Source organism: Phoca vitulina, unplaced genomic scaffold, assembly GCF_004348235.1.
Source record: "Phoca vitulina isolate PV1807 unplaced genomic scaffold, GSC_HSeal_1.0 scaffold43, whole genome shotgun sequence".
Classification (NCBI taxonomy): domain Eukaryota; kingdom Metazoa; phylum Chordata; class Mammalia; order Carnivora; family Phocidae; genus Phoca; species Phoca vitulina.
Genome location: NW_022589746.1, coordinates 6,779,939 through 6,807,704, shown reverse-complemented (window position 1 = coordinate 6,807,704; position 27,766 = coordinate 6,779,939). Strand labels below are relative to the sequence as shown.

The window sequence follows — 27,766 nt, the reverse complement described above, 5'->3', positions numbered from 1 at the left end:
AGCATTTTTGATCCAACTCAAAGGTCAGTTCTGCAGACTCTTAGGAACAATAGCCATGTTCAAAATACATATAATGATAAATTCCATTGAAAGTCCATTTTGAAGACGAACCATGAGAGACTATGGACTCTGAGAAACAAACTGAGGGTTCTAGAGGGGAGGGGGGAGGGGGGAGGGGGGATGGGTTAGCCTGGTGATGGGTATTAAGGAGGGCACGTACTGAATGGAGCCCTGGGTGTTATACGAAAACAATCATGGATCACCACATCAAAAACTAATGATGTATTGTATGGTGACTAATATAACATAATAAAATAAAAGTTAAAAAAAAAGTCTGTTTTGAGATCGGAAGTTTGAGTTTGGAAATCTGTCCCATAGAAGCAGTGCCTATAGGGACCCGTGTTCCCAAACCAGCTTACAAAAAACTTTCAATTCAGGAAATTGTGAAATCTAGAACTGACAGTTCCAAAGAACCTAATCCCCACGTATAACCATGTTTCCGTGGGAAAATTTTTCACATATTTCCCAGATTTAACGTCTGGGATATTAGGACCTTAAACATTTTTAAAATTTGCAGCTGTGGCCCTACTGGATGGAAATTTAGAAGCACCACCCCCCCCACTACTGTTCCAAGCCACGGAGGGCAGTCTGTGACCTGCCCTCCGTGGCTTGGAACGTGGCTTGGAACAGTGAGCTGGGAAGGGGGGGAAACCGGGAAGTTGGTGTGGCAGCAGGGGAGGGGAGGGAGGGCAGGGTAGTAGGGTGGTATTATTCCAATCCTCTCCTCCATCAGGTGGCTCTTCCCATTGCACCTCTGTTCTGTGTGAGTTGGAGGCAGAGGAAGTCTCTGGAAATAAGGGAGACCTCCCCGGCCATGGGAATGATGGCTGGGCTTGGGGCTGGAGGTACCACCTGTTGTTTTGGGTCTCTGTCTGGGGGGCAGGGAGAGGCCAAGAGGCGGGAGGAAGGAGGAGCCGGCTGAGGAAAGGGAGCCAAAGGGCTTTTCCCTCCCGTCTCCCTCCCTCTGGGCTCTCCCCCTGCTTCTACCTGGTCAGAGCCCCTGCAGCCTGGTGCTGAGCTGGGGTGACGAGTCTTCCAGGATGGAGATGGGTAGGAGGGTACTGTGCAAAGATGGAGTTCCCCAGCAGCACGGAGAGGGGAGGGATTTTCTGTGGCACTGGCCAGGCAGCAGTCAGCAGGACATTGGTCAGGCTGGGATCCCCTCCTTGTATCCCAAGGGTGGCGGGACACAAGGTGACAGCATCCCCTGCTGGGGGTCCATACCATGCCGCACTGAATAATCACAACCCTTTTCCCTAGCGTTGTCAATAACAAATACCGAAAGCTCCTCTATATTTTTCCCCAGCACATTTTGGGCTAACATATGGGGGGGGGGGCGTGTCGCGTGTAGCTTAATGAGAACATGGAACATAAAAATCAAATTCCTAGAAGATTAGAGCCCCTTTAATGAGTTCTGTACGGTGCCTGGAGCATGGCTGACAATAACTATTTAACAACCCCCTCATTGGACATCAACTGCAGAAGAACCTATTTTTAAAAATCTCCACATTTTATTACCGGCTGCTCCTTTAAATACATCGTGTGATAAACCTGACATTTATCTGATAAATCAGACAAGTGAGATGAGCTGGGTGTGATGAACCCTGAAGGAGAAGTGATGAGTAAATCTCCGTAGTAGATTTTGCTAGTTTAGAGTTTACATTTGATAGCGAAGCTGACTGTATATATTAGCAACCTAATAAAACCCGCTAAAACTGTTCGTGGAAAACTATGTTAGTGGTTGAGAAAATAATTTTCTTTTGAGTTAATCCTAATCTTTTTTGTACTCCAATCAATGCTCTTCGTCATTTTTGCTTATTTTAATCAGGGACGTAGACAGAATCCCACCAAACCGAAAGAAGTGCCTTAATTGTCTGAACCCACAGCCAAAACCAAATAGCACTTTTATGAAATTGTCAAGCAAGCCAAGACTTTACCTTGTATCTGTTACCCTGTAAAAAATCGAGAATATCGGATCTCTCCAGTAACAAACCCTCCCATCCTCCACACTTTACCTCCCCTTAAGCCATCAAATAAGAACACCAGATATTGTTTGGACCCAATTTTTCATTTGGTTTAAAATCCTTTGAAGTTTGGATTTTAATACCAATTCCCGGTTCTTGGCTAAACCGCTATGTAGTGCTTGTTACAAGTGGCCCTGTTTCCAGTTGGGATAGTAGGTGCTAGAAGAGTGGTTACGTTGCAACCATGGGCCAGGTGATTTTTATTTACTTCTTAACTGAGCTTGATCAAAGGGGCGAAACACTCAGCCTTATATAAAAGATGTAAAAGTAAACATTAAACTAATTTTTAAAAAGTCTTGGGTAACAAAGGGCATTTTGTGTACTCTCTTTGTCAAACACCATGCCCAAGGTCCTTATTCCCCCCGATTCCTGACTCTCTCTTCCCACCACCAATTTTGCATTTCTTCCAAAAATGCTTGAGCAAATGACATTTTTGATAGTGCACAGATTACCAAAGTATTTGCATAAAAGAGATGGCACATATGGGGTGAAGGTAAGGCCCCATAACACCAGTACCCTGCTACTTCACCTAAGCACTTTATGACCGAAAAAGGAACAAACAAGGTAACTTCTCTGTGCTGTTTTCTTGTCAGCTGTTGGAGTGCTGTCCATCATGAAGGATCCCATGGATGACGATCAACTGGGGCCATCAACAAGCTTAGTTCTTATTTCAATCTTCCACAGCATTGAAGGGAGAGGATAATTTTATTTTCATCATGGCATGAATCCACTCCGATTGTAGACTTTGGCCCCGGTCCCTATAGGAGCCTACAAAGTATCTTTCCCGCTTCCAGGTTCAAATATTAAATTAAAACCAAGGTGCAAAACTAAATAAACAAAAATCCGCCACCAAAACATAACCTACCCCTCCAAAAAAACCACCAGCTTTGGGGAAAACCAATGTCCACGGTTCCGTGTCCTTATCCTAAACTCTTAAAAAAAAAAAAAAAAAAAGAACAGATCCTCAACCTGTGGTTGTTTCAAGGTCCTGTGGCTGTTTCAAGGTCCAAAGAGGCCAGTACGAAGAAGCGGAGGTCTAGAAGTTCCTGGGGTGGTCTCCACGGCCCCTCTTGGGCCATTCCTCATCCACCCACCTGTGCAGGACCTTCTCCACGTCGGCCCTGTGGTAGAACCTGCACAGCTCCATCAGCTGGCCCACTGGCCTCTGGCTGTTCCGCAGCAAGAACTCCAAGGTGGGGCTCTGAGGCCTCTGCTCCAAGAAACACAGTTCATCATAGGGCATGCCCCATTTGCTGGCAAAATTCCTCCAGTTTTTTACTGTCGGGTGACATGGATCCAGCTTTATCCTGATGACGTCAAGTAAGTCCTGATCATTGAGTAAGTCACTTATGGTCGGGGCCCGGAGCGAGCAGGTGGGACAAGTACAGTTCTCCTTGCAGGACTCGCCTTTGCTTAGATCTGCAGGAACAAGCAATACAGCCCACAGGTCAGCAAGAAAGCGAACGCACGCATCCATCTCTCCCGTCCTTGATTTTCCTGCTCAAATGCCAAGAGCACCGGTGAGAGTGTAACACAGCGTATCCTACAGATACTCATAGATGCTTTCAGGTTACTCATTTCCATAGGCTCACACAACGAACGTGGCATTCTTGACAGCCAAGGGATGGGTGGCTTTGCTGGAAGCACTAGTAAGATTTTATACAGCCAGTTTCCCTTTCTTTCGGAGACTCTCTGAGTCTCACATTGGGCATTTGCGAGACTGCTGGCTGGAATCTGGGCTCCGAGGAGCAGGGCTCTCTCTGGGGGCAGGTCCCCGGTGGGAGTCACACTGCGCTGTCCCACAAGTAAACCAGCTCATACTTGCCTGAACCTCCACTCTTACCCCTTCCAAGTTACAAGTCAGCCCTGACAGCTTTTTAATGCCAAACACAGCATGTTGGGGTATAAAGGATTGCACAGCTCTTTAAAAGGCCTTTAAACACACATACACTGAAAACTGGAATATCCACTCCATATGCATATTTGAAACGGAGTGATAATTGATAATGCCAGAAAACTTACTTTTGAGATTTATGGCCACCTTATCATCCTTTGCCTTTATCTGTGTTTTCTTCACCCACTTCACTTCTTCTGCCTTTGAAGTAGAGCCAACACCCTGAGGTGTGCACCGTGGGATGGAAGAACAGGAGGCTTTTGAGCTGAGCCTCACCAAGAAGGGCACAGCCCCAGCCCAGAGGAAGGGCAAACATTCTTCCATCAGTCATCTTTAGCCTCATTTCAATACAAGGAAGCATGTTGGGGGGGGGGGGCGGGAATGAAGGAGTAGGGAAGAAGTGCTCGCAAGTCATTTATGATTAAGTTGTTAAGTGGTGTTTGCACAACATGGCAACCTGAGTGTCTTAACTTCTGCATCAGCACTGAGGCTCCTGACCCTTCTGACCAGGGATTTTAACTGCTAAAGGCTATGTGAGAGATCACTGGCTTGGAAAATTCTGGGAGGTTGGTTACAATGACCTTTACTATACTGAGCCCTGGACTTCCCAATTTAGGAAAGGAAAGAATTTGGGAAAAAGGAGTGTCTTCGGTGATCTGAAGGTTGAGAACCAGCCATCTGGAGGCAAGCACAAATGGCAAGGTGACAAGAACCATGAAAATCCTGCTCCTACTCTTTGACCTACTAACATAACTTCTGGGAATCCAGCCTAAGGAGATAATCTAGAATATGTATACACATGAATGATTTTAATTACAGTCTTATCTTTATTATCCATTTTTTTTAAAATAAATGCCAAAGGTGAGGGACTAGTGGGATAAATTATTGTACTACTTGATGGAATTTTATTGAAGTAACTATGAAGACTATGTAGCGACCCAGAAAACGCATGTGCTGTAATTTCAAGTGAAAAATGCAAGATGTAAAGAATGTGTGTCCTTGACATTAGAACTGTGAAAACTCTATACTATGGAAGGAAATGCACAAAAATAGTAATAGCTATCGTCTTAATTCCGTAAGATTGTTTCTGTTTTCCAAACTTTCTCCAGTGGTGTTTTATTTCTGTGGTAACCAACACAATGTATTACATGAATAAGCAGGCTCCCACCTGACTTTGAAGGTTACCTGGACCTCCTGTGGCTTCTAATGCCCCCCTCACACCAGCTCCCCTTGGATACGGCTGCCTCTGGAACTGGGCCCAAGGCTCCTTTGCCCCTTTGGACACTGTCTATTGCATGGCAGGGTGCATCCTCCCTGAAGATTCCCTCCGACAGCCGAGCCCCAAACCCCCAGCCCCAGCCCACCATGTCCCAGCTGCATCCCTCCCCCATCACTTGACGTGCTGAGATCCCAGCCTGTCTTGCTCGCTGCCAAATCCTTGAGAGGGACAAGGAAGTGCTCCAGTTCTGTTCTTAGCTTTCCCCTCCCACACTCCCTCCCTTTGGTCACCTCCTCTGCTCCCAACAACCTCCACCACACACTCCCACTAAAATGGAAGGCCCCTTCTTTTTGAATCTGTGGGATCCCCCACACAGCCCTTGACATACAGCAAATGCGTAAGCAATGTTTATTGAATGAGTGAGTGAATGCATGAGTGAACAAATGAGTGAGTAGCCCTGCTTGCTCTTCTGGGCTCCACAACTGAGCACTGGGAAGCCCCTCTTGATGTCCAGATGACATCTCCAACTCAGGGGACCTAAAACAGTACTTAAGTGTCTCCCCCTAAGCATCAAAAGCACCCTGACCCCCCTACTGACACAGCTCCCTAGGTGTCCTTGTAGACTTTTTCACTGTATTCAACCAGTGAACACGTCGTGACCTCCACTGGAAGCTCTCCATGCTACAATTCCTGTCTTCCTTCCCAGAACTTCCTTAAATACAATCTGTGCTCCAGACCAGCTGGACTACTCCATTCCCCGAACTTCATCCATCCTGTAAAGCCTACCTCAGACTAATTAAAAGAAAGACTAATTTAGCGCAGGATAGAAAAATTGGAAATTATACACCATTACAGATTTTGTATAAACTATTGAACATTTAGGGTTTTCTCCAATTCTCACGACTAAGAGGAACAATCTGATGCAGACCCTTGCATATATATTTTTGGCCACATCTATACTCATCGCACCAGTAATGGGATTATTAGGCCCAAAAGTATGAGCATTCTAAGGCTATCAATGCATATGCCCCGAAGTGCTTTCCAGAAATAAAAGTGGTACCAATTTACACTCCAACCAGGGAACAGTGATGCCGCTTATCTCACTTGACCTTTGTTAGCACCGAGTGAAAAATGTTTGTCGATTTCACAGGTGGGAAAATTAGGCTTCATATTCTTTTGCCTCCATATGTCTTTGCTGGTGTTTTCTCTCTGATCAGTTTTCTCTCTTCTCTCCCTCTCCCTCTCGCAGGACTCCCTCTGCTGAACTTCATCCATCCTATAAAACCCACCTCAGATTCACCCCTTGCATGAAATCTCCCCGGCTGTGGCCCAGAATGCTGCCTCATTCAGAATCCCATCATTTTGTTTGCATTTCCTGACTCTCCCTTGCGGTGAGATATTCTGCATGGTTTTCTTGTTCCTCATTACACCTTAAATGCCCTGAGAACAGATCCAGATCATTCTGCAGTGTGCTCTACAACTTAGAGTTTAAAAATGTTGCATCACATTTCTATGTAATATAGCCGTTCTTGAGCCATATTAATAATGATGCATTAAGAAGTAAAGCTTTGGGGCACCTGGGTGGCTCCGTTAGTTAAGCATCTGCCTTCGGCTCAGGTCCTGATCTCAGGGTCCTGGGATCGAGCCCTGCATCGAGCCCCGCATCGGGCTCCCTGCTCAGCGGGGAGTCTGCTCCCTCTCTCTCTGCCCCTCCCCTCTGATCATGCTCTCTCTTTTTCTCTCTCTCTCTCAAATAAATAAAATCTTAAAAAAAAAAAAAGAAGTAAAGCTTTAGCAGCACAATGGGACAGAAGTCTATTTATTTAAAAAATGAACTTTGTAATGGTAAAGGTGATTTTTTACTAAAAGAAAGGTATAAGGGAAATCCTGCAATTTTCTTTGCTTTTATTTAAAGGTAGGGTCAAATGAACAATATTCCATCAAATGGCCAAGAAAGCAGGCTACCAAAGAGTATGTATAATTCTGATTTTGTAAAAACAAACAACATAGTAGGGGCGCCTAGGTGGCTCAGTCGCTTAAGCGTCTGCCTTCAGCTCAGGTCATGATCTTGGGGTCCCGGGATTGAGCCCCGCATCAAGGCAGGCTCCCTGCTCACTCTCTCAAAAATGAATAAATAAAATCTTTTTAAAAAAGACCAAAAGACAATATAGGAATTCATATCCATGTAAAGCATATATTATATGGTCACAGACACAGGAAAAGTCTGGAAGCATTTATAACAAAAATGTTACCAATGGATATTTCCTAATTTTTTTTATAATGATTGTGTTTCTTTGGATACCTCAAAAATATTTTTAGATGTCACAGAAAAAGAAAGGAGGATTTAAATCTCGAAGACCAGAATTAAATGTATTGGTGCCCAAGGGTGATCTCTGGTACCACCTTTGTAAGATTCATTGTTGGCAAGGTTTTCTCCTTTGGTGTCAAGAAGAAGACTAAAAATAATATAATAATAAATGACATAAAGAAGAAGAAAGACATCAGTAAGGTTTCTGTGAAGCTCCTTTAAGCCCTCTAGTATAAGAGAAGCTTTTCTTTGAACAATTACATTGACGATTTATTAATTTGTTTGAAAATAGATGATGTGCCAAAAATCTATCGATGTTTTCCTTTTGTATTTTCCGTGACACAAACCACAAACCGTTTATTGAACTGCAAGCTCCACGAACTGCCAACACTAGTGAATTTAAAGCTGCCTTTTAGAATCATAAACTATAATTAGCTCTCTGGCGGACTTAAGAGGAGAAACATGTTTTGTTTTGTTTTGTATCAAATACATTTTGTCCTGCCCTGCTTTAAACACCTATCGTGTAATAGTGCACATGAAAGGCTAGGCTAGGTGGTGCCTTGGGGAAGAAACAATTGTGGGGAGAGAGACAGAGGACCAAAGAAGCTTTCATCAGAAATGGGGAAAAATGGGATTATTATCTGATGCCTCTCAAAAAACAAGCAAAGGATTGCTGTACAGTTGAAGCTCAGCAATTGTTTGCCAGATGAATGAATAAGAACTATGCTTTCTCCCAGGAGACAAGGGAAGCTTGTTATTTTTAAGTAATCTCTACACCCAGTGTGGGGCTTGAACTCACGACCCTGGGATCAAGAGTCACGTTCTACCCACTGAGCCAGCGAGGCGCCCCCTTAGAGACTTCTTATTATTGTCTGATGAATCTTCGGACCTGAAGAGAGAAAGTTAAAAGAAAGGGAAGGTTGCTGGTGTCTCCTGGCGATAAACAGATATTGGTGGAAAACAATACAGCATTGGTCTTAAAATACAACAGAATGCTAATGATGTAACGTATGGTGATTAACATAACAATAAAAATTAAAATAAATAAATAAATCTTTAAAAAAATACAACAGAATGGACTGATTCTAGATTTGGGGGAGGAGAGGAAAGGGCTATTTCAGAAAGGATGTTACTTATGTATAAAAAGTCACTCAGATTCGCTAATGAGGGTCCTTACTTGCCATATTTTGACGCCTGACTTGTGTATCTTCTGCTGATGAGAAGCCAGAATGGAACACACCATTAATGTACGACTTCTTATTCTAGAGGCCAAAGCCCTGGAAGACTTGCTCTCTGTGAGTCTAGCCTGAGTACCAGCTTACACTCGGGGAGAATCTGTCACAGGAGGAAGAGCCGGACTTCTCAGTGTCTCCTCATCACACCAACTGTCATTTATGGAAGGGCTACTGTACGACCAGCCCGGCACGGAGCCCGTGATCCTGCATCATTCCGACCTGTGTCATGTGGGGCTCATCAAATCTCAGCACTCTAACCACCTCGAGCTTGATTTCTCCAGGCATTTAACATCCACAGACTTCAGATTCCTCATCCATAAAATGAAAATGATAATTTCTCTATCTCATGAATTAAATGCGATAAAGGATGTGAACGCATTTTTGTCAGGTCCTATGTAGAGATGATAGGTCTTTCTTTTTTTTTTTTTTTAGGGACACAGGGAAGAAAAGAGTCCCTATGTAGTCTGGCCTCTGTGGATACCTCTCAGCTCACTTCCTTCTCTATCGCTCTTCCCTGCCCACACTTGTCCCTAGATCGCTAAGCTCAGGCCTGCCTCAGGACCTTTACACCAGCTAGCTCTTCTCCCTGGGGTCTTCCATCCTCAGATCTTCACATGGCTGGCTCCTTTGCATTGTTCAGGTCTCCGTGAACCTTCTTAGCTAAAGCAGCATCCTCCCCTGCCAGGCAAAATCCCATTACCCTCGTTTATTTTCCTCAAGGCACACTCTACCACCATATGTAATGACTTATTTCTGTTTATTGTCTGTCACTCCCAACTAGTATATAAACTCCAAGAGGAAAGAGACTTTCGTATCTAATGTCACCACTTCATCCCAGACACACAGTAAGCACTCAGTAATATTTGTTGAGTCAATCAAATGAATGAAGAATGTGTCATGGAGAAATAGTCCAATTATAGTCCAATTAGAAACCCCTGGGCAGCCTAAGAAGAGCTATCTAGAAAATTCCAGCTCAACCGAAACTTTTTTTTTTTTTTTTTTTTGGGCTAACTGAGCATATATAAGGCAGAAGAAAGATGCCTGGTCGCTATGGAGAAGAAGTAACCTGTGCGCCACAGAGATGAAGAACAGCTTTAGAGGCATGCCAGCCGACGGGCAGTATCAGCCAGCACGATGCAGGTGTGCGGCTTGGACAGGTAACCGAGCTCTCCGAGGCCATATCCTCACTCCCTGAACAGGGACAGTGAGATCTCTTTCACAAGGTTGTTGCAAGGATTGAATGAGATCATCCATTGTTGCCTGCCCACCATGCCGTGGGTTGAGGCTTTAAAGGATTAAGAGCTGTGGGTAAGGAAGCACAACCAACAGCCCTTTTTAAAGCAGTAGTTCTCAACCTTGGCCACAAGATGGAACTCCTCCTCCCCCAGAACCCTGCCCACACCCCCAACCCTCTGGCCCCACCCACTGAAATCCTTGTTTAATTGGTCCTGGGGTGCAGGAGGGACATGGGAAGTTTCAAAGGCTCCCCTGGGAATTCTAAAATGCAGCCAGGGTTGAAAACCATTGCCTTAAAGGCATCCGCAGAGTAAGTTCTTAGTCAGAAGAGCCTGCCATAATTACATTTTGGAATCAGAGCTACTTTTGAGGTGGTGTGTCTGTCCAGTGATTAAGTCTTTGAACAGATAACATGTCCCCACACTCAACAGTAGATGAGTGGGTTTTCCTATGGGGTGTTTTCTGTCCTCTCCCCCTACTCTTCATCCTCTCTCTCACACACACATTTACATAGACTTTAAAAAAGCGTTTCAGGATTCTAGAATGTTCGCCCTCAAGGTGTGGCTCTGTCATTTAAAACAACGGTAAGAAACAGCTCACATCCAACGGCGCAGTGTCTAACTCCGGTTTGGGGCTGGCGGGTTTTAAAATACTGGTCAATTAACAGTTAATTGTAAACTGGAACAAGATTCAGGATTCACAAAGGTCATGATTACTTGAGCCTAGAAATTGGCTCCAGTCAGATGTTGGCAGTAGATCACAGATTGACTTAATGTGTCTCCCTGCAGGGTAGGTGCCGTTTTATCTTGCACACTCTGGCTTTCCGAGAACTATTACCACACGGGTGTTTCCCTCCAGTGTGCTCAGGACCACTGTGAGCTCTTAGATCATTTATAATAATGTTCCCCAGGATAACTAGGTCTTGAGTTAATTCAAACAATTAAATAGTAAACATTTTTTTATTGGCAACTTAGCAAATAGCAAAATATTGTGGTCTTGAAATAAAATAACTCTATCCCAGGTGTCTATAAATTATCAGATTTGGAGCCTGCAAAATACCAACAAAGTGTGAGAGCAGAGTCAAATACTTCTGCAGTTATGTGTGTTAAGGGTATAAACTCATGTTTTTTTCTACGTGTGTGTGGTTTCCAATGTGGTTGGAAATATATTTAAAATGTCAGTTTATGGCTTTGATAAATCACTGGGGTGCACACACACACACCCCCCACATTATTCATCGGAGGTAGTTTATATGCTTTGAGCTGGAAAATGATGAAGAACTATTTTTATCTCCCAAGAAACTAGCCCAAGGGCTTTTGGTGGGCATTTGATCTCTTAACCAAAGGGAAAAACAATGCAATTTCATTCTCTCTCTCTCTAAAACACCCTTTTAAGGAGACATCAAGTTGGCAGCAGCTGTGACCTGACAAATTGGAAGGATCTGGGCTAGTAGATCACGCTGCACCTCGATTTTGTCATCAAAGCTGGAGTGTAGAGGGCACTTTAAGAAAAAAAAAACCAACTTAGGTCAGGAAGGACCCAGGTAAAAATTCAGCATAGAATTCCATGTGAATTCGGATTCTGAAATTACGTGACACAAACATATGAACAAAGTGTCACGTAATGGACCTAATTTGAAACAAAAGTAACAATCCTATTTTACCTGAATTTCTGTGGGGAAATTAGGTTTAGGTTGGGCAAGTGCTGAATTATGCAAGGTTGTCAGAAAATCATCCTTGAAAAACTGGCCCAGTGTGGAGAGCAGGTGCATTATTCTATCCACCGGGGGCACCGCACAGAGTCTTCTTTCTTGTGCTCTGCCTCATGCGGGCGTTTGCTTCTTTACTCACTGGTTCCGTGAAGGAGACTCTGCTTTTCCAGGGGTAGCTGATTCTGATTTGTATTCTTTTTCTTTCCTTGCTTACAAACTCTCGGCTGTCATTTCCCATGTCTGTCTAATCCCTCCCTCTGGGGCAGTGCCTTCCATCGTCCCCACATTGCTTATTTTAACCAGCTATAAGCTGGATCACAGATAACTAAGGTTTTCAAAGACAAGAATTAAATAAAATCCAGGCTCTGAGTTCAGGGCCTGAGGGCCTGATCCAGGGAAAGTATCGAGCTTTTTGTGAAAGGTATTACTGTGTTTCAGAGACCGACTTTGGGGGCGGGGGTGTGAGGGTGGGCTTTGGCTTTGTTCCAGATTAAGACTGTATCTGAGATAGTTGACCCTCACCCCCTGTATGACACTCAAGCATTCGATGTGTGTACTCCCCGGGCAATGCATCTGACCAGAGGCAGCCTGGCTTGGTGGTTGGGCTTGGGCTCCCGGCCAGGCCCCAGGCTTGAGTCCCACTTAGGACTCCTGTGACCCAGCACCAGCCACGTGACCCTGCATCGCTTCTGTAACCTCCATCTTGTGAGGGAAGTAAGTTCAGAGCTGTCATGTGCACTTTTTCTAAGCGGCTCTTTAAAGTGCTTACAACAGGGCCTGGTATATAGTAAGTGCTAAATTAGTGCTTGTAACTAGAACGATAAAGCTTACTTAAGTTGATACTCTCACTGAAAGACCGAAATATACAGATCAGTTTTTGCCAGTTTACTCAAGAGCAAAGCCATTAAGTCAGTGTCTCTCATCTCCTTGTTTATGAAAAACAAAGACAAAACCAAAAATCCAACCGAACACCTGAACGCTCGCTCTTGTGTGCAGGGTAGCACGCCGGGTGCGAAAGGCATGGACTCAACAGCACCATCTGTACTCGAACATTGTACCTATCACTGTGAAAAGTTCATTCTCTTCAAGTCTTCCATTTCATAGACAACTGAAATTTGATTAAAGTTAATCTATTAGTCAACAACAACCTTAAATCATAAAGGTTTATAGATATTCCTAAACAACTTACTTTATCCATTTTCATTTTAGCTCACATTCCACATTAGTGTGTAGGGTGTTAGTCTTTTAAAAGTTTAAATACAGGTGTTGTGTGTTTTTTTTTTTAATTAGAAAAGAAAGGGGCACCTGGGTGGCTCAGTCAGTTAAGTCACTGTCTTCGGCTCAGGTCATGATCCCAGGATCCTGGGATCGAGCCCCACATGGGGCTCCCTGCTCGGCGGGAAGCCTGCTTCTCCCTCTCCCTCTGCTGCTACCCCTGCTTGTTCTCTCTCTCTCACTGTATCTCTGTCAAATAAATAAAATCTTAAAAAAAAAAAAGAAAAGAAATATGTGCTTACTGCAGAAAATCTGAAAATTCAGATGAGCATAGGGGAAAAAAATTCATGCTCCTACCACTGAGGTCGATCAGTTAGCCTTTTATGGATTTCCTTGGTTATTTTATCACATGTTATATATATTTGCCTACATCTGATCATTTGTTATATACAAATTTGTATATACAGGTTAAAGTTTGGGGGGAGAGATTTTTTTCTGATATCCACTCATGTTAGAAATTTAAAAAATATAGGAGAGTGGAAAGAAAACAAAAATTGACTGCTTGTGAGCAAAGATGCTTTCTCCTCCTCACATCACCCAGCTAGTGCTTCTGAGTTTGCTGGCTGCAGCATTTGTGGAAGAGAGATAATTACTGGCCAGCAGTCCTAGCCTCTGGTGGGGGGGTGTGGTCCAGGGAAGGCAAGTTCCAACGGGGTGTCCAGATGGGACCCTGACCTTAGGCCTGTACCGTGAAACCTGCTGGGAAGGCTCCAGTACAAATTCAGCTGGCTCAGTTTCCCCTTTGACTTCTCTCATCACAGCAGGGTAGTGGCTGGACTGGAACCAGGATCACAACTTCTGTCTCCCAGAGCTATACTTTTGCTCTGAGACTCACACAGTAGGCCTTAATAAATAAAAATCTACTGAATGAAAAAAAAAATCACCTAGAGTCTCACCACCCAGAGATAACTGCTGCTAACATCTATCTTTCTTTCTTTCTTTCCTTCTTTCTTTCTTTCTTTCCTTCTTTCTTTTCTTTTCTTTCTCTTCTTTTCTTTTCTTTTAAGTAGAGCCCAATGCAGGGCTTGAACTCATGACCCTGAGATTGAGACCTGAGCTGAGATCAAGAGTGGGATGTTAACCGACTGAGCCACCCAGGCGCTGCTCATATCATGTTTCTAAGGGGGGGAAAAAGTTGACTATACACCACATGTTCTGATATTCAGCATGGTTACGTGGGCACAGTCTAGGTAGGATTGGTGACACATTATCCTGAGGGTTTTAGGGTCCACCACCCTCCCCCCAAGAAAGAAAGAAACAAAACCCTGATGACTCAGGTCCTTCAATATGTGTTTTAAGAGGTATAGAAAACATTAGGGAGGTTTTAATGTTTTTTAGTTATTCTTTTGGTAGCTTCTTTTAATGCTCACTCCAGATTTTCTCCATGATGAATTAATAAGAAATCTGAAGACTGCCAAAGTTTCCAACTTACAGTAACAAGTGGGGAAGGAGGCAGATCTTACTGTTTCTCTCATTAAACACACCAGTGGCAGACTGGGGACGAGCACTTGGCCGGTGCGGGAGGGGCTCCTTGGCTAATGGAGTGCCCCAGGCACAGAGGAGGGATGGAGGCAGTGACTGGCTGAGCTGGCCCTTCCCATGGGGGCCTGCTTGGCCCCAGCCCCATTGCCTTCTTCCACCTGGCAGTTTTCCATCAATGCCAAGACCCCCGGCTCTGTTGTCACTGTTACCCCCTCCTAAACTTTTCCTATTGAGAACCCGGCCGTGCCCTTCACAAGCCAAATAGGGTCAGCTCGGAGAAAATACTCTTTGAAGGCTTTTGTGAAATCTGGTTACCATTTCCTTCCACTTCCCCTGGGCCTGTGGTTGGAAAGTTTCTCTAGCCTATAATACAGATTTTTAAAGTTAATGATAAACATATTTGCAAATTATCTTTAATTCCATCATGCCAGTTATCAGAAAAGCCCAGACCTCTGCAGAATCAATCCTTTACCTGAAAGGGGATCTCCAGTACTGTCTGGAAAGCCATTTTCTTCTCCCTGTCAACCAGAAAGCAACCTTCATTAGAATTATACCCATATATGAACGGAGATAGTATCAGTTTTCCCATGTAGTTAAATTTCCACCAGAGCCTGGCAGGGTGGGTGGTGATGGATCTCAAGAACAGTATTGTAATGGGTATGGAACTATGCATTTCTTCTAGAATAGGAGCTCCTGGAGGGCAGGAGCTTTGGTCTGTTTGCTCGCTGTGCTGGGTCCTCCGTTCCCAGGACAGTGCCCGGCACACAGCGGAGCCCAGTGGATGAAACAGTGTGCTACCGTTTTACTTTTATTTCACACGAGGGATGATTTTTATTTTATTCCCTATCTACTCTTTGTTTGGGCTTGCTGTCAGTCTAGGTTGTAATTCGTTTCAGTATCTATAGTATTTTTTAAAAATATATTTCGAAACGGCCAAGAGACACGGTCCAAAGGAAGTGTCCAAATCTCTTGAGAGATGTTCGCGTTTCTGCCCTTCTGCTGGGGGTTCTGTTTTTACAAACAAGGCCGTGCCACAGGATGGGCTCCATGGAGGGATATAGTTTCCCTCGCTGGAGGATGTGTGTGTGTGTGTGTGTGTGTGTGTGTGTGTGTGTGTGTTTTCAATGAAGTCAGCAGAGGAGACCATCCTCAGGACACGTTTGTTTATGTTAACGACATCTTCAGACAATGAAAGCCTCTCTCTGCAGCTAGTATGACCCCCTCCATCAGGTTCCAGAAGCAGCACCAGCGTGGGGTCAGAAGCCCTGGGTTTTCATCCAGCTACACTAATAACCTGAAACACCTCACTTACTGGCTCGGGTCTCTGCATCCTCATTTGTAGATTAAGGTGGCCGACAGACTGGCTCATCCCTAAGGTGCTCTGTGTTCTCAGTTTCGCCCTGAAAGACGTGCTAATGCCCTGGGGTCATGCCTTTTAAATAGTCTTTTTCTCTTCATCGTCTAAGAAGCCCTCCCCCTCACTCTGAGCTCATAAATCCCCATGTCTCAGCCATGTAGATACATTTGTCTAATTATGAGCTTCATTTTTTTTTTCCACATAAGAAGCATTCCGATGTTTAACCAGCCAGATCCCCGCCCCCCTCACCCCCCAACGAATCTAAATATTTCTTGTTTCTGTTTGAGTCTTGCCTCTCATCACCATCCTAACTGGAATGAAAAGCAACCTGCTCGCTCTATGCATACAGGGGCTCAGGGTTATAGGAAATTTTTGAAAGAACAAAAATCTCTCTCTCTCTTTTTTTTTTTTTTTACTTTTACAAGCCTAACCCCAGAAGCTCCACAATGGTAGGGCCACTGTTCGACGGGTCATGTAGGGACCTGCCTTCCCACATCTGTACAATTGTGACAGGACTGGGCAGGCAGGCTTTTTTTTATCAGCAAAGTCACGGTTCTGCTCACCGAATTGGAAACACGCATGGAGCAAACAGAAACAGGACCTTCAGCTGGTGTTGAGAGCCACAAATGTGAAAGTGGAGGTCCCCGCTAAGCCATGAGCTTTCCTTTAACGAGAGACTACGTTACATGGCAAATGTGACCTGATGTCTCATAACCTGGAGAACATTTTTACCAAAGACAATGTCTGGCCAGAATCATCCCCGTGACAGAGACGAGGGACATGACGTGACTCAGAATGACTTGTGAAGGTTGATGGAGACAGAATAATAGAATAATATCTATGATCTCTGTTCTTGCTCTGATTATTATGTTATACTTCTTAGGTTAGTTTTCTAAGAGTGAAATCAGAAGAGACTTATTTTTGCATTTTTTAAAATGGCCTTATGGAAACCACATTCACGCCTTTACTCCACACCTCCGGATGGAGCACCCAGGATGTACCAGTTGCCCGTGTTGAACCTATATACAGAGATAAAGAAATCTGAACCCCTGACCTCAAGGCCTGCCTTCAGATAGGCTGGGGAAGTAGAGACGCACACAACTAACTAAAATACAAGGCAGACAGTGATGGGTTCCAATAGGGAGGTGTAGACAGTCAGAGAGGAGACATTTCCTCTGATGGAAAAAACCACAGGGGGTTTCTTTGAACCAGAGATATTTGAGATGAGCTTTGCTGAGGATCTGGACAGCGGGCACTTGGAGGCAAGGGCACTGAACCAGAGGCCCACGTGAGCCGGCAAGGAAGTGGCAACATGGCGCCTTAGGGCACTTCCTCTGAAGCAGAGGCCATGAGAGGCGATAGAGGGAGACGCTCTGAGGCCACACTGAGGCCCGGAAGCCCATCTGAGGAGCTGGCTTCATCTCAAATACAACGGGGCACTCACTCGGGAGCTCTCTCCAGAAGCAGGCCTGCTCAGAGCTCTCCGGGAGCGGAGCAGGAAATGCCCCCTACTGTGTGTGCAGCACAGGTACACGGCGGTTAGGGAGCACGTACAGGACAGGTGACTGTGGGGTGTGGGGGCGGGGGAAGCAAGGTGGCCTCGGAGGTGACGATTAATGAGACCCCAGACCACGCATCTGGGAAAGGAAGGGATAAGGCTGGAGCCACCACAGAGATACCGTCATGAGGCGAAAGGCGATGAAATCAAGAGTTTTGAAGAGCGATGGGTAAGACCATGAGATGTCCGTGGCTGTTGAAAACATGGTGCTGGGTCCTTGAGGGAGGCCAGGGCCGGAGAGGAAAATATGGATGTTGACATGATTATGGAAGAAGAGAGATGCTGGAGAGCAAGACGTGTGGTCACAGCCTTGAAGAACACACCGACACCTATATTTCGGGGGCAGGGGAGGGCACAAAGGGGGAAGCAGAGAAGGGAGGTCAGAGAGGAGGGAGAAAAGCAAAAGGTGACAACATCAAGTTAGGGCAAGTTTAGGGGCTCTGTGCGCCCCGTGAAGACAAGATTTGGTGAGGAGATGAGTGGTGATATCTGAAAGCAGTTCCAGCTGAGATGGAAGTGAAAGCCAGCTTCTACCAGGTGGGCGGTGGGGAGAGGTCTCAGCCTGCAGGGCTATACTCCCCTCACCCTTCTGTCTGCTTAACTTCCTCTTATCTTTGAGGTCCCGGCTCAGACATCACTTCCTCTTGGAAAGCCTTCTGCAAACTCCCAGTGTGGCTCATGTGTTGGGGTGTTCCCACGGCATCCTGTCTGTGCACCCCACAGGACGCTTGCTACACTGGGTGTGAGGGGTTGAAGTGTCTCTCTTCTGCACTAAACTCTGGACTACCAGGCAAGGGCCCTTGTCTAGGCTGTCCTGTGATTAGCACGTTGGAAACAGGTAACACATAGTATCTGTGGAAGGGACAGCGAGTGGGAGGGAGGAAGGAAAGAAGACACAAGTATGGTGTGAAGTCTGTGGTCTCCAGAGCAGGGGATGAACTGCCGTCCTCCATGATGCTCTCTCCATGCTTCCCTCATGCCCTCTGACCCTGCTCGTTGGCCTCATCTTCTTGGTCACTGATTCTGTGGCCTCCACCCCCACTCCATTGTTCTGGCCTCACCTGGATTCCTGTCCACTCAGTCATGGTCCAGTGTCTTAGCCATGTGTTTATAAACACTCTAGACTTGTCCGTCAGCTGTGGGCCCCTGGCCAGTCCTTAGCTCTGCCCTCCCTTCCCCCTGTCTTGCTCTGAACTGCTGAGTATTGCTTGGGAGAAAGAAGTGATAAACCTCCCACATTCATAAGATCACATATCTGATCTCAGCTGGGTCTCAACTGCTCCTCGGTCATGCTTGGTTTTTCTTCCACTGTCCTCCTTAAGGCCCCCTTGGGTTTTGTTCCAAACCTTTTCCACTCAGCTGAAGGCCTCATACCCATTTGCGTCTCTTGGGCCTGTGTATTCTCCTTTTCTCCTATCTCCAAAGAGATGGTGTCTTTTCATCTTCAAGGCCCAACCTTTATCCTTGAATTATGGTCCTGTGCAGATGTTTTTAATGGCACTTTAAAACCGGGAAGGTTGGGACATATCTTATCCATCTTTATATTGCCTAGCACTGAGCTTAGATGCTGTGTTCAGAAATGTTAGTTCAATATAACTGAACCCAGCATTGTCGCAGGGGGGTCTATCGCTACAGCTCAGCCCTGAGGCGTGGTCTGAGATGGACAAGGGAGCAGAGGATCAGCTCATGGACAAGGCCCAGGATACAGAGGATGTGGCAAGTTCTGTGATGGTTCTGGAAGCAGCTGATGTGAGGGATTTCCAAAAGCAGACTGTGGGCTCCACCTGGATTTCAGAGGGATGTGACATACCAGTAGGAAACATGGGCAGATGATCCCGGGTGGCAGACAGGGCCAGTACCGGTCCTCAGGAGGTATGCGGTGTTGGGAACCTAACCTAAGCCCAGTTCTAGGAACCGGAGTCCAAGGGACTGGGGGAGCTGTGACTTGGGCACGGAGGTCCAGCCTGGGGCATCCCTGGGACATGGGACTGGGGCCTGAGGGAATGAATGGTGCTCAGTTGCACAAGCTGTAGCTTGTGATCTGCTGCTCCCATTAAAACTGATCCAGGAACATGGAGAAGGACAGAGTTGTAGGCCAGAACGGCACTGGGCTTAGCTGTGAGCAACCCAAGACAGCAGGAGAAGTGAGCCAGGGCCTCCTATCACATACAAGTCTCCCCTGTTCTAAGCCGACCTCTGAAACCAGTCCCCTCATTCTACCCCCTTTCTTCTTTCCTAATTCTTTCCAGACTTTTCAAGGACTTACTTCTGCAGAGTGCATACCATGTGCCAGGCACATGATGCTTTAGGTTAGCTCACTGACTACTCCAAGTACTTCTCAGGAGCGAAGAACTACCATTTACAAATGACAAAAAAGATTTCTGTTTAAACGCCTTATTTTAATTCTGAACGAAGTTCAAGTATAAAGTATTGGTTTTGTGGGAGAGAATAGTTTCTGGGTATGGTTGGATCCATGTGCCAAAAAAGAAAGGTCTAGATAAGAAAAAAGATGGAAACAAACCAAATGACTGTTGACAGATGAATGGATTAACAAAATGTCAAATATGACCCAGCCTTAAAAAGGAAGGGAATTCTGTCCCAGGCTACAAACATGGATGAACCTTGAGGACATTATGGCAAGTGAAATAAGCCAGTCACAAAGGGAAAAATACTATATGATTCCAGTTATATGAAGTACTTAGAGGAATCAAATTCAAAAGACAGAAAGTAAAATAGTGATTACTGGAATGTGGGGTGAGTGGAGAAGGGAGAATTAGTATTTAATGGGTATAGAGTTTCAGTTGGGGAAGATGAAGAAGTTCTAGAGATGGATGGTGGTGATGGCTGCACACCCTGAATGGACTTAATGCCACAGAACCACGTACTTAAAGATGGCCAAGATGGTAAATATTATGTTATGTGTATTTTACCACAATAAAAAAAATTTTTTCTTAATCTCCTTAGGAAATTTGAAGGGACCGCAAAGTTGAACACCAATGTTTTATATATCCAAGCAGGCTAAAGAAAATCCCCATTTTGTAAAGCCTTCTCATTGTGAATATGGGGGAATTACCTTATACTTGGGAAAAGGTGTTAACTGCTGCCAAGAATTCTTTGAGCAGAAAGTTGGCTAGGTTACACTCGTTTTGTACTTTGGTTAGCTTATAAATGAGTTGCCAGGTCCCATTTCTGCTTAGGGAGCTGAAGGCACCAGGTGATGAAGAGCCACCTCTGGAAATTTCACACAGATTTCACACGGCAACAGAAACCCAAAGGCCAAGAACACACTGTGGGGAAAACTTTCTCCTCAGAGATGAATGTGTATCCCACGTGGGGATGGACTGATAAGCAGAAGACGCTGACAGATTGATGGGGAAGGTACTAATCGGTACCTAGGAGTTAGTCTTCTAGGAAACATGCTCTTCCGGACTGTCTAGTTCCATCTTTAAATGTCTATGCTTAGCTAATGAATAAAGAGTTCCATCTTTGTTATTTTGTAAACCAGGGAAAGGAAAACTGGGTGGGAAAGCACTCAACAGGTTGGTTAACCTGATTATCACCTGAGTCTGGTTGGAAACCACCATGAAGACCCAAACCAAGTTATCACTGCTCACTTGGTTGCAGCAACCCGAATTACACCCAAAGAGCCAGAAAAGAGCTACCTTCCACGCAAATGGACTTATCCACTTGAGGTACCAGTTCAGTCAAATTCCTTAAGTAGCTTCTTTGGGAGAACAACCAATGCTAAAGCTTGATCTCTGTGCTTTAAGACAATATTTTAGTAAATGGCTTTGAAAATATGATTTTAAAAGCTTAGGTGTGCAATAGTAACAGATCTTCTACAGCTCGGATTTAGACTGTTCTAGAGTCTCCTGTCACACAGCCAGTGAAACTCAAGCCACTTTCAGTGATGTGAATTCCCAAGACACAGTGGGTATCTGTGTAACTCTCCTGAATGAATGTATCGATCATCTGCTTCTACACATTAGGACTAGACTATGAGTCTCCTGTTCGATTTTTCTAAAGCAATTTATACTTAATTCTTTTTTCTGCAAAGTAAATACGATTGTTGCAGCTAACTGTTTACACTTTTACTTTTTACTGAAGTATACTATATATATAAAAAGCTGGGCATATCTATTTATTTGAAAGTATATTCCAGAAACTGGCCTTTAGAAATGTATTTAATTTAGGATACATTTACCAAGCACCGACTCAGTGTCCGAGGCCATTCTAAGGCTTGGAATATGGAGACAAAGGATCCATATCCTCGCGGCTTCAAGGTTCCAAGCCGGTAAGGAAACAAAGACATGAGCATAAATATTGATACCACAAGGAATGAGTAACGTGTTAGAAAGGCACAGAGAGAAAGCCAGGGGAGCACAAAGGTGGGCAGGAATTCAAGTGAGACCTCAGGGAACAGGGAAAGTTCCATTGAGGATGAAAGAACGAAATGCAGAAGAATGGAAATTTCAAATAAAGGCTGCACTGCTTTGCTGGGGTGAGAGCGAACCTGTGGGTTTGTGTACATTTGGTTCAAAGAGGGTTCTATCCAACTGTAAGGAAGACCTGCTATTTCTGGAGTTGAAGTGGGGGTCAAAGCCCGGAGCAGCTACTCCTTTGACTTGGAGGCCGGGCACGCTCGGGTGTAATTTCACACCCTTGCTACCGTTTCAAAGGTGAAGGAGGGAGGGGTTTTCCCCTTGAGCATGAAGTTTAGTTGATTACTGTTCCAAAATATCATCAAGTGTTTCACAGGAGGTTACGGTTTGCACATGCAAAGGGAGAGGGTGTCTCAGAGAGGCAGGGGGTTTCTGCCTAGATTTCTAACACTCGCAAATCCCAGGTGCAGGATGCACGCGATGCCGGAGCACACACTTGTGCAAGGCTGCAAGATGAGCAAGCACCCTCACCACTCTGCAGTTTACCCTATCATCTTCCCGTGGTGCGTAATTATGTGGGGCTGAAGACAGACCACTTGGTTGCAAGTGTCAATATATGGAAGTTGGTTAGGCCTTTTTTTTAAATTTAAGATTTTATTTATTTATTTGAGAGAGAGAGAGAGAGAGAGAGAGAGAGAGAGAGAATGAGTGGGGGAGGGGCAGAGGGAGAGGGAGAAGCAGGCTCTCCACTGAGCAGGGAGCCCGATGCAGGACTCGATCCCAGGACCCTGAGATCATGACCTGAGCCGAAGGCAGACACTTCACCAACTGAGCCACCCAGGCACCCCTGGAAGTTGGTTAGGCCTAAATACCATTCAAATGTTTGAATGAGTTATTCCATGACTTTAATTTGAAAAAAAATACCAAAAATACACACAAAATAAAAAATACAGATGGCTCCTGACTGATTTTTCTTTTAAAAAAAGGCTTATGATTTTTTGACTTTACGGGGGTGCAAACGCAATACGTGTTCAGTAGAAACTGCACTTGAGATTTGAGATACCCATATTTTCCCGGGCTAGCGATCCCCAGTACGATCCTCTCTCCTGAAGCCAGGCAGCGGCCCCAGCTTCCAGGCAACCACACCACCACAAGGGTCAACAGCCAACACACCGACAGCCCTTCTGCACCCACACAGCCGTTCTGCTTCCCACTGTCAGTAGGGTGCTCAGTCAATGACCTGAGATCTTCTGCACTTTATCAAATAGGCTTCATGTGAGATGCTCTTGCCCCATGGCAGGCTAACATAAATGTTCTGAGCATATTTAAAGTTGGCTGGGCTGAGCTATGATGTTTGGTAAGTTAGGCATAGCAATGCATTTTCTTTTTCTTTTCTTTTTTTAGATTTTATTTATTTTTGTGAGAGAGAGGGAGAGGGAGAAGCAGACTCCATGCTGAGCAGGGAGCCTGACGTGGGACTCGATCCCAGGACTCTGGGATCATGACCTGAGCCAAAGGCAGACGCCCAACTGACTGAGCCACCCAGGCGCCCAGTAACGCATTTTCAACTTAAATATTTTTAACTTACAATGGGTTTATGAGGGCATAACCCCACTGTAAGTTAAGGAATATTGTTATTCAAACTGTTTTTTCAAAAAGCCACAAAAGATGTGAAAATCTTTCTCTCAATCTCTCAGCCCATCTCCCCCTCAGAGGTTACTGGTTACAATCTGGGGCATGTCCTTCCTGATTCCTTAGTCATAGGAACCAAGACTGAGACAGTTTTTTAACCCCAAACCATACTAGTCTGCACTTTTTTTTTTTTTTAAGTGGAGGAGGAGCAGAGGAAGAGGGAGAAAGAATTTTAAGCAGGATTCCCACCCAATATGAAGCCCAACATGGAGCTCGATCTCACAACCTGAGATCATGACCTGAGCCGAAATCAAGAGTCAGACGCTTAACCGACTGAGCCACCCAGGCACCCCTACAATTTGTTTTATTTAATAATATCTTATGGAGGGTAGCCGGGTGGCTCAGTCAGTTAAGCGTCTGCCTTTGGCTCAGGTTATGATCTCAGGGTCTTGGGATCGAGCCCCGTCTTGGGCTCCCTGCTTAGTAGGGAGTCTGCTTTTCCCTCTGCCCCTCCCCCCCGCTCATGCTCTGTCTCTTTCTTTCAAATAAATAAATAAAATCTTTAAAAAAATAATATCTTATGGATATCTTTTAAGGCCAGTGGTCTCTCCTTTTTCTAATGGTTTTAATTGTACTGTGTCAAAGTACCAAAATGTATTCAACCAGTCCCTACAGATGGGCATGTAGGTTATCTGCAATTTTTCTCTATTTCAAACACACTCTGCTGTGATTTCTGTAGGATCCTTAAAGGGAGATCGCCTGATCAATGGTAATAGATGCTGCCAACCAGTGTTCTGAAAGTTGTATTAGTTTGCACTCTACACTGTGCATGTAGGTGGCCGTACCCCACACCCACACCAGCGCGAAGTCTAGTGAAATTCTAACTCACTGGTGAAATTCAAAGGCATTACAGTCAATAAAGCACTAAATGATAATGAGAACAGAAGCCTTTAAGTCAAACAATTAGAGTGGATATAATGAGGGACTGTATAACTTCGTGATTAATAAGCTCCTCTTATGCTGTTCCTAGGGAAATAATTACTAAGTGCTAGAAAGCTGGCATTTCTGCCCTTTGGCTTATATGTGTCTGACCACAAATATATTATTTTGACTTGGCCCAAAAGTAGAAATAAGTTAATAAAACATCACATTAGACTATCAAATTAGATTATAGATCTTCCTTGACTTCTGACAGGGTTATATCCCAATAAACCCATTGTAAGTTGAAAATATCCTACGATAGCTAACCTACCGAACATCATAGCTCAGCCCAGTTGGCTTAAATGTGCTCAGAACACTTAACATTAGCTGGGGAGTCTGGGTGGCTCAGTCAATTAAGCCTCAGACTCTTGGTTTCGGCTCAGGTCGTGATCTCCAGGTTGTGGGATCGAGCCCCGTGCTCAGCAGCAAGTCTGCTTAAGCTTCTCTCTCTTTCCCTTGCCCCTCCCTCCTGCATGCTCACTCTCTCAAATAAGTAAATCTTAAAAAAGAGAGAGAGAGAGAACACTTATATTAGGCCGCAGTTGGACAAGAGCATCTCTTGCAGCTGGGCAAGAGCATTTGATAAAGTGCAGAAGATCTCAGGTCATTGACTGAGCACCCTACTGACAGTGGGAAGCAGAACGGCTGTGTGGGTGCAGAAGGGCTGTCGGTGTGTTGGCTGTTGACCCTTGTGGTTGTGTGGTTGCCTGGAAGCTGGGGCCGCTGCCTGGCATCAGGAGAGAGGATCGTACTGGGGATCGCTAGCCCGGGAAAATATGCGTATCTCAAATCTCAAGTGCGGTTTCTACTGAACACGTTTCGTGTTTGCACCCCCGTAAAGTTGAAAAATCATTAAGTTGGCCCGTTCTAAGTTGGGGACTGTCTGTACTTTGATTTTTCTTTTAAAATTTCATTTCTGGCAAGTTTATTAAAGAAAACATTTTCAAGGCCCTGGAATGATGACTGCAGTGGACAGCATGAATTTGTTGTGGGAACAGCAGTTTACATTTCATTATTGTGTCCAGCATTCAGAAACACAGAATACAGGTGGTCCTGGTCTACCCCAGCCGAGCGCGAGGCAAGGCAGGGTCCACCAAAAATCAGCACGAGCAGCGCCACCCAAAATGCCTGACAAGGTGAGGGCTGTTGAGAGCTGAGCCTGCAGGCAGGGGGAGAGAGGAGGAGGAAGAGCAGAAAAGGGACGAGGTTGGGTGTTGGGGGGCAGGGGTAGAGGATTTGCTCCCTGTGATGATGTGCTACCAGCTGCCGTCATTCCCAGGGATGGCACAAGCAGAGCGAGGAGGCAGGCCAGTGGAAGGTCACCTTGCTGGATACACAAATTTAGTCTAGAACAAGTAAGATGATACAACCTGAGGAAGTTAAGTTCTATCCTGGGAGTCAGATCTTTATGTGTTTTAGGCAAAACTGTCTAGGGTATCAAGACAAAGAAAAGATCTACCCCTTTGAAAGACTCTAATCAAATTCACCTGGTACTGCTTGGTTTTAAGGGGTTTGTGTATCTGTTCTCCACATGGGGCACCCCAATCCCCAATCCCCTTAGTAGAGGTGAGGTGGTCAAGTGTGCAGACTCGGGGGCAGGGGTGGAAGGTGGGTAAGTGAAGGAGAGAGGGAGCAGGGGAAGTGGGAGATGTATAATACTTACATTTACAGAACAGGTGGTTCCATCCCAGCAAAACCCACCCTTGAAACTCCTTCCCCTTCCTCTAAATGCCCCGACAGCCATGCCTCAGGAGCCCTCTCCCAGCCTGTTTCAAGAAAGGGCACTCCAGTTTGGACTGCTAGTGAGGGACCGCAAAGCCGAAGGAAGTCCCTCTCACCAGAGTTAAAAATAGCAAGTTCGGGCTCCACGGAAAGTTTTCTAGTTTTACCTAACAGCACTGCTTCCTCATTCTCGAAACGTCAGTCTCAGGGATGAAGTGAGAGACGACTAAGTATCTCCTCCAGCCAGAGCTCTCTGCTTTTCCCTCAAAGAACAAACCAGAGGGCTCAGCAATCTGTTAAGCACATCTTGTTGGCGCTTGAACGGATTGCTGCGGAAGGGCAGGCGGTGACCTGCCAGGCTGCCGCCCCTCAGATACCATCGCGGGCGAGCACTGCCTGGGTCCGTTCCCTGTTATTATAACTCGCATAATTGCTTTGGGTTTGCAGAGTCTGCTAGATCAGTGGCTCTGCCAAGGCAATGTGGCTGCTGGAGAGGATTTTGCCAACTACCTCTCAATCCAATTTAAGCAAAAGAGCAGCCCCACCGTTTACCGGTTTTGTTGCAGTCGCTCTGACCCACGCGGCGCTGCCAGACAGAGAGCATTTAGAACTGTGGGAAAAGCCGAAAATCTCCCCAGGCAAGAGGCCCAGCAGCAACTGGGAAGAGCAGTGGCTACTAACTCAGAAATGCTGGGCATCGGGGGTGGGGAGGGGGTGTGTGTGGGGGGAGGGTGACCCAGGACAAGGCACAGGTCCCCACGCTGTCCCTCATCAATGGTCTCTGGTTCCCTCCGCTGTAAAACAGAAACCACGAACAACATGATTTCTGGGGGCCCCTTCGGCCCGAACCCTGCCACGCTGTCAGTTTGCACATCTGGGCCCAAACTCACGTTCTAACTTGTCAGGATCAGCAGTGCCTAGCTAGCTGGCCTCTGGGAGCTGGGAGGAAGGTGGGGACCCAGAGATCAGAAAGGAAGGCACGCAGGTGCCTGGGTGACGCAGCTGGTGGCTCTCTTGGTTTTGGCTCAGGTCGTGATCTCAGGGTCGTGGGATCGAGTTCCATCTGGGCTCCCTGCTCAGCACAGAAGTCTGCTTGAGACTCCTCCTCCTTCTCGCTCTGCCCCTCCCCCTGCTTTCTCTCTCTCTCTAAAATAAATAAATATTAAAAAAAAAAAAAAAAAAGAAGAGGCATGGATGGTAGATGAGGGGTCAAGGCCACGGGCTGGGGGGAGAGAGTCCCACCTAAGATACAGAACATGTGTCCTTGGAAATAAAAGACTTCTGTTTCTTCGATGAACAAACAAGATCCAAGATTAGCCACAATGTCTTGGGCGTCAGTCATTAACTAAGATCGTTCTCTGGCTTGCAAAGGGTTGAGAGCTTCAGTCTTGGTCCTCAGTAGGGTACTTGGTGTAATACTATCAACAAGCATGCTTGGCATTCGATGGCTGAAAAACTGGGTGTGGGCCCCCTGCCCCCCTCCCATCTAGTCTGGGCAACATACTGTGCAGCTTTATCTTTAAAAGGTTTTGTTCAATTTCAAAGAAATCACTTAGTTATTGAGAGGCTTTCAACAGATAAAACAGCATCTTCTTTTTATTTGGTGGCGTTTGTCACTAGGAACTGATTTGAGCTCTTATAAGTCGTTCGGAGGAAGGTCAGACTAGCAGTCTGGCCTGTTAGGTCTAGT

At 45.5% G+C, this 27,766-nt stretch overlaps 1 protein-coding gene across 3 annotated transcripts in view; it reads right to left on the bottom strand.

Annotated features, from left to right (window-relative positions):
* Positions 1-686: 686 nt before the first annotated feature.
* Positions 687-27,766, bottom strand: part of EDARADD (EDAR associated death domain) — an 81,608-nt gene continuing 54,528 nt past the window's right edge. For all 3 annotated transcript variants that reach the window (XM_032430329.1, XM_032430330.1, XM_032430328.1), the window contains 2 exons: positions 14,917-14,962; positions 687-3,503 (listed from right to left, as the gene is read on the bottom strand). In XM_032430329.1, coding sequence (XP_032286220.1) covers positions 3,121-3,503; positions 14,917-14,962 — 429 coding nt within the window. In that variant the 3' untranslated portion in view covers positions 687-3,120. The remainder of the gene's footprint in view (positions 3,504-14,916; positions 14,963-27,766) is intronic.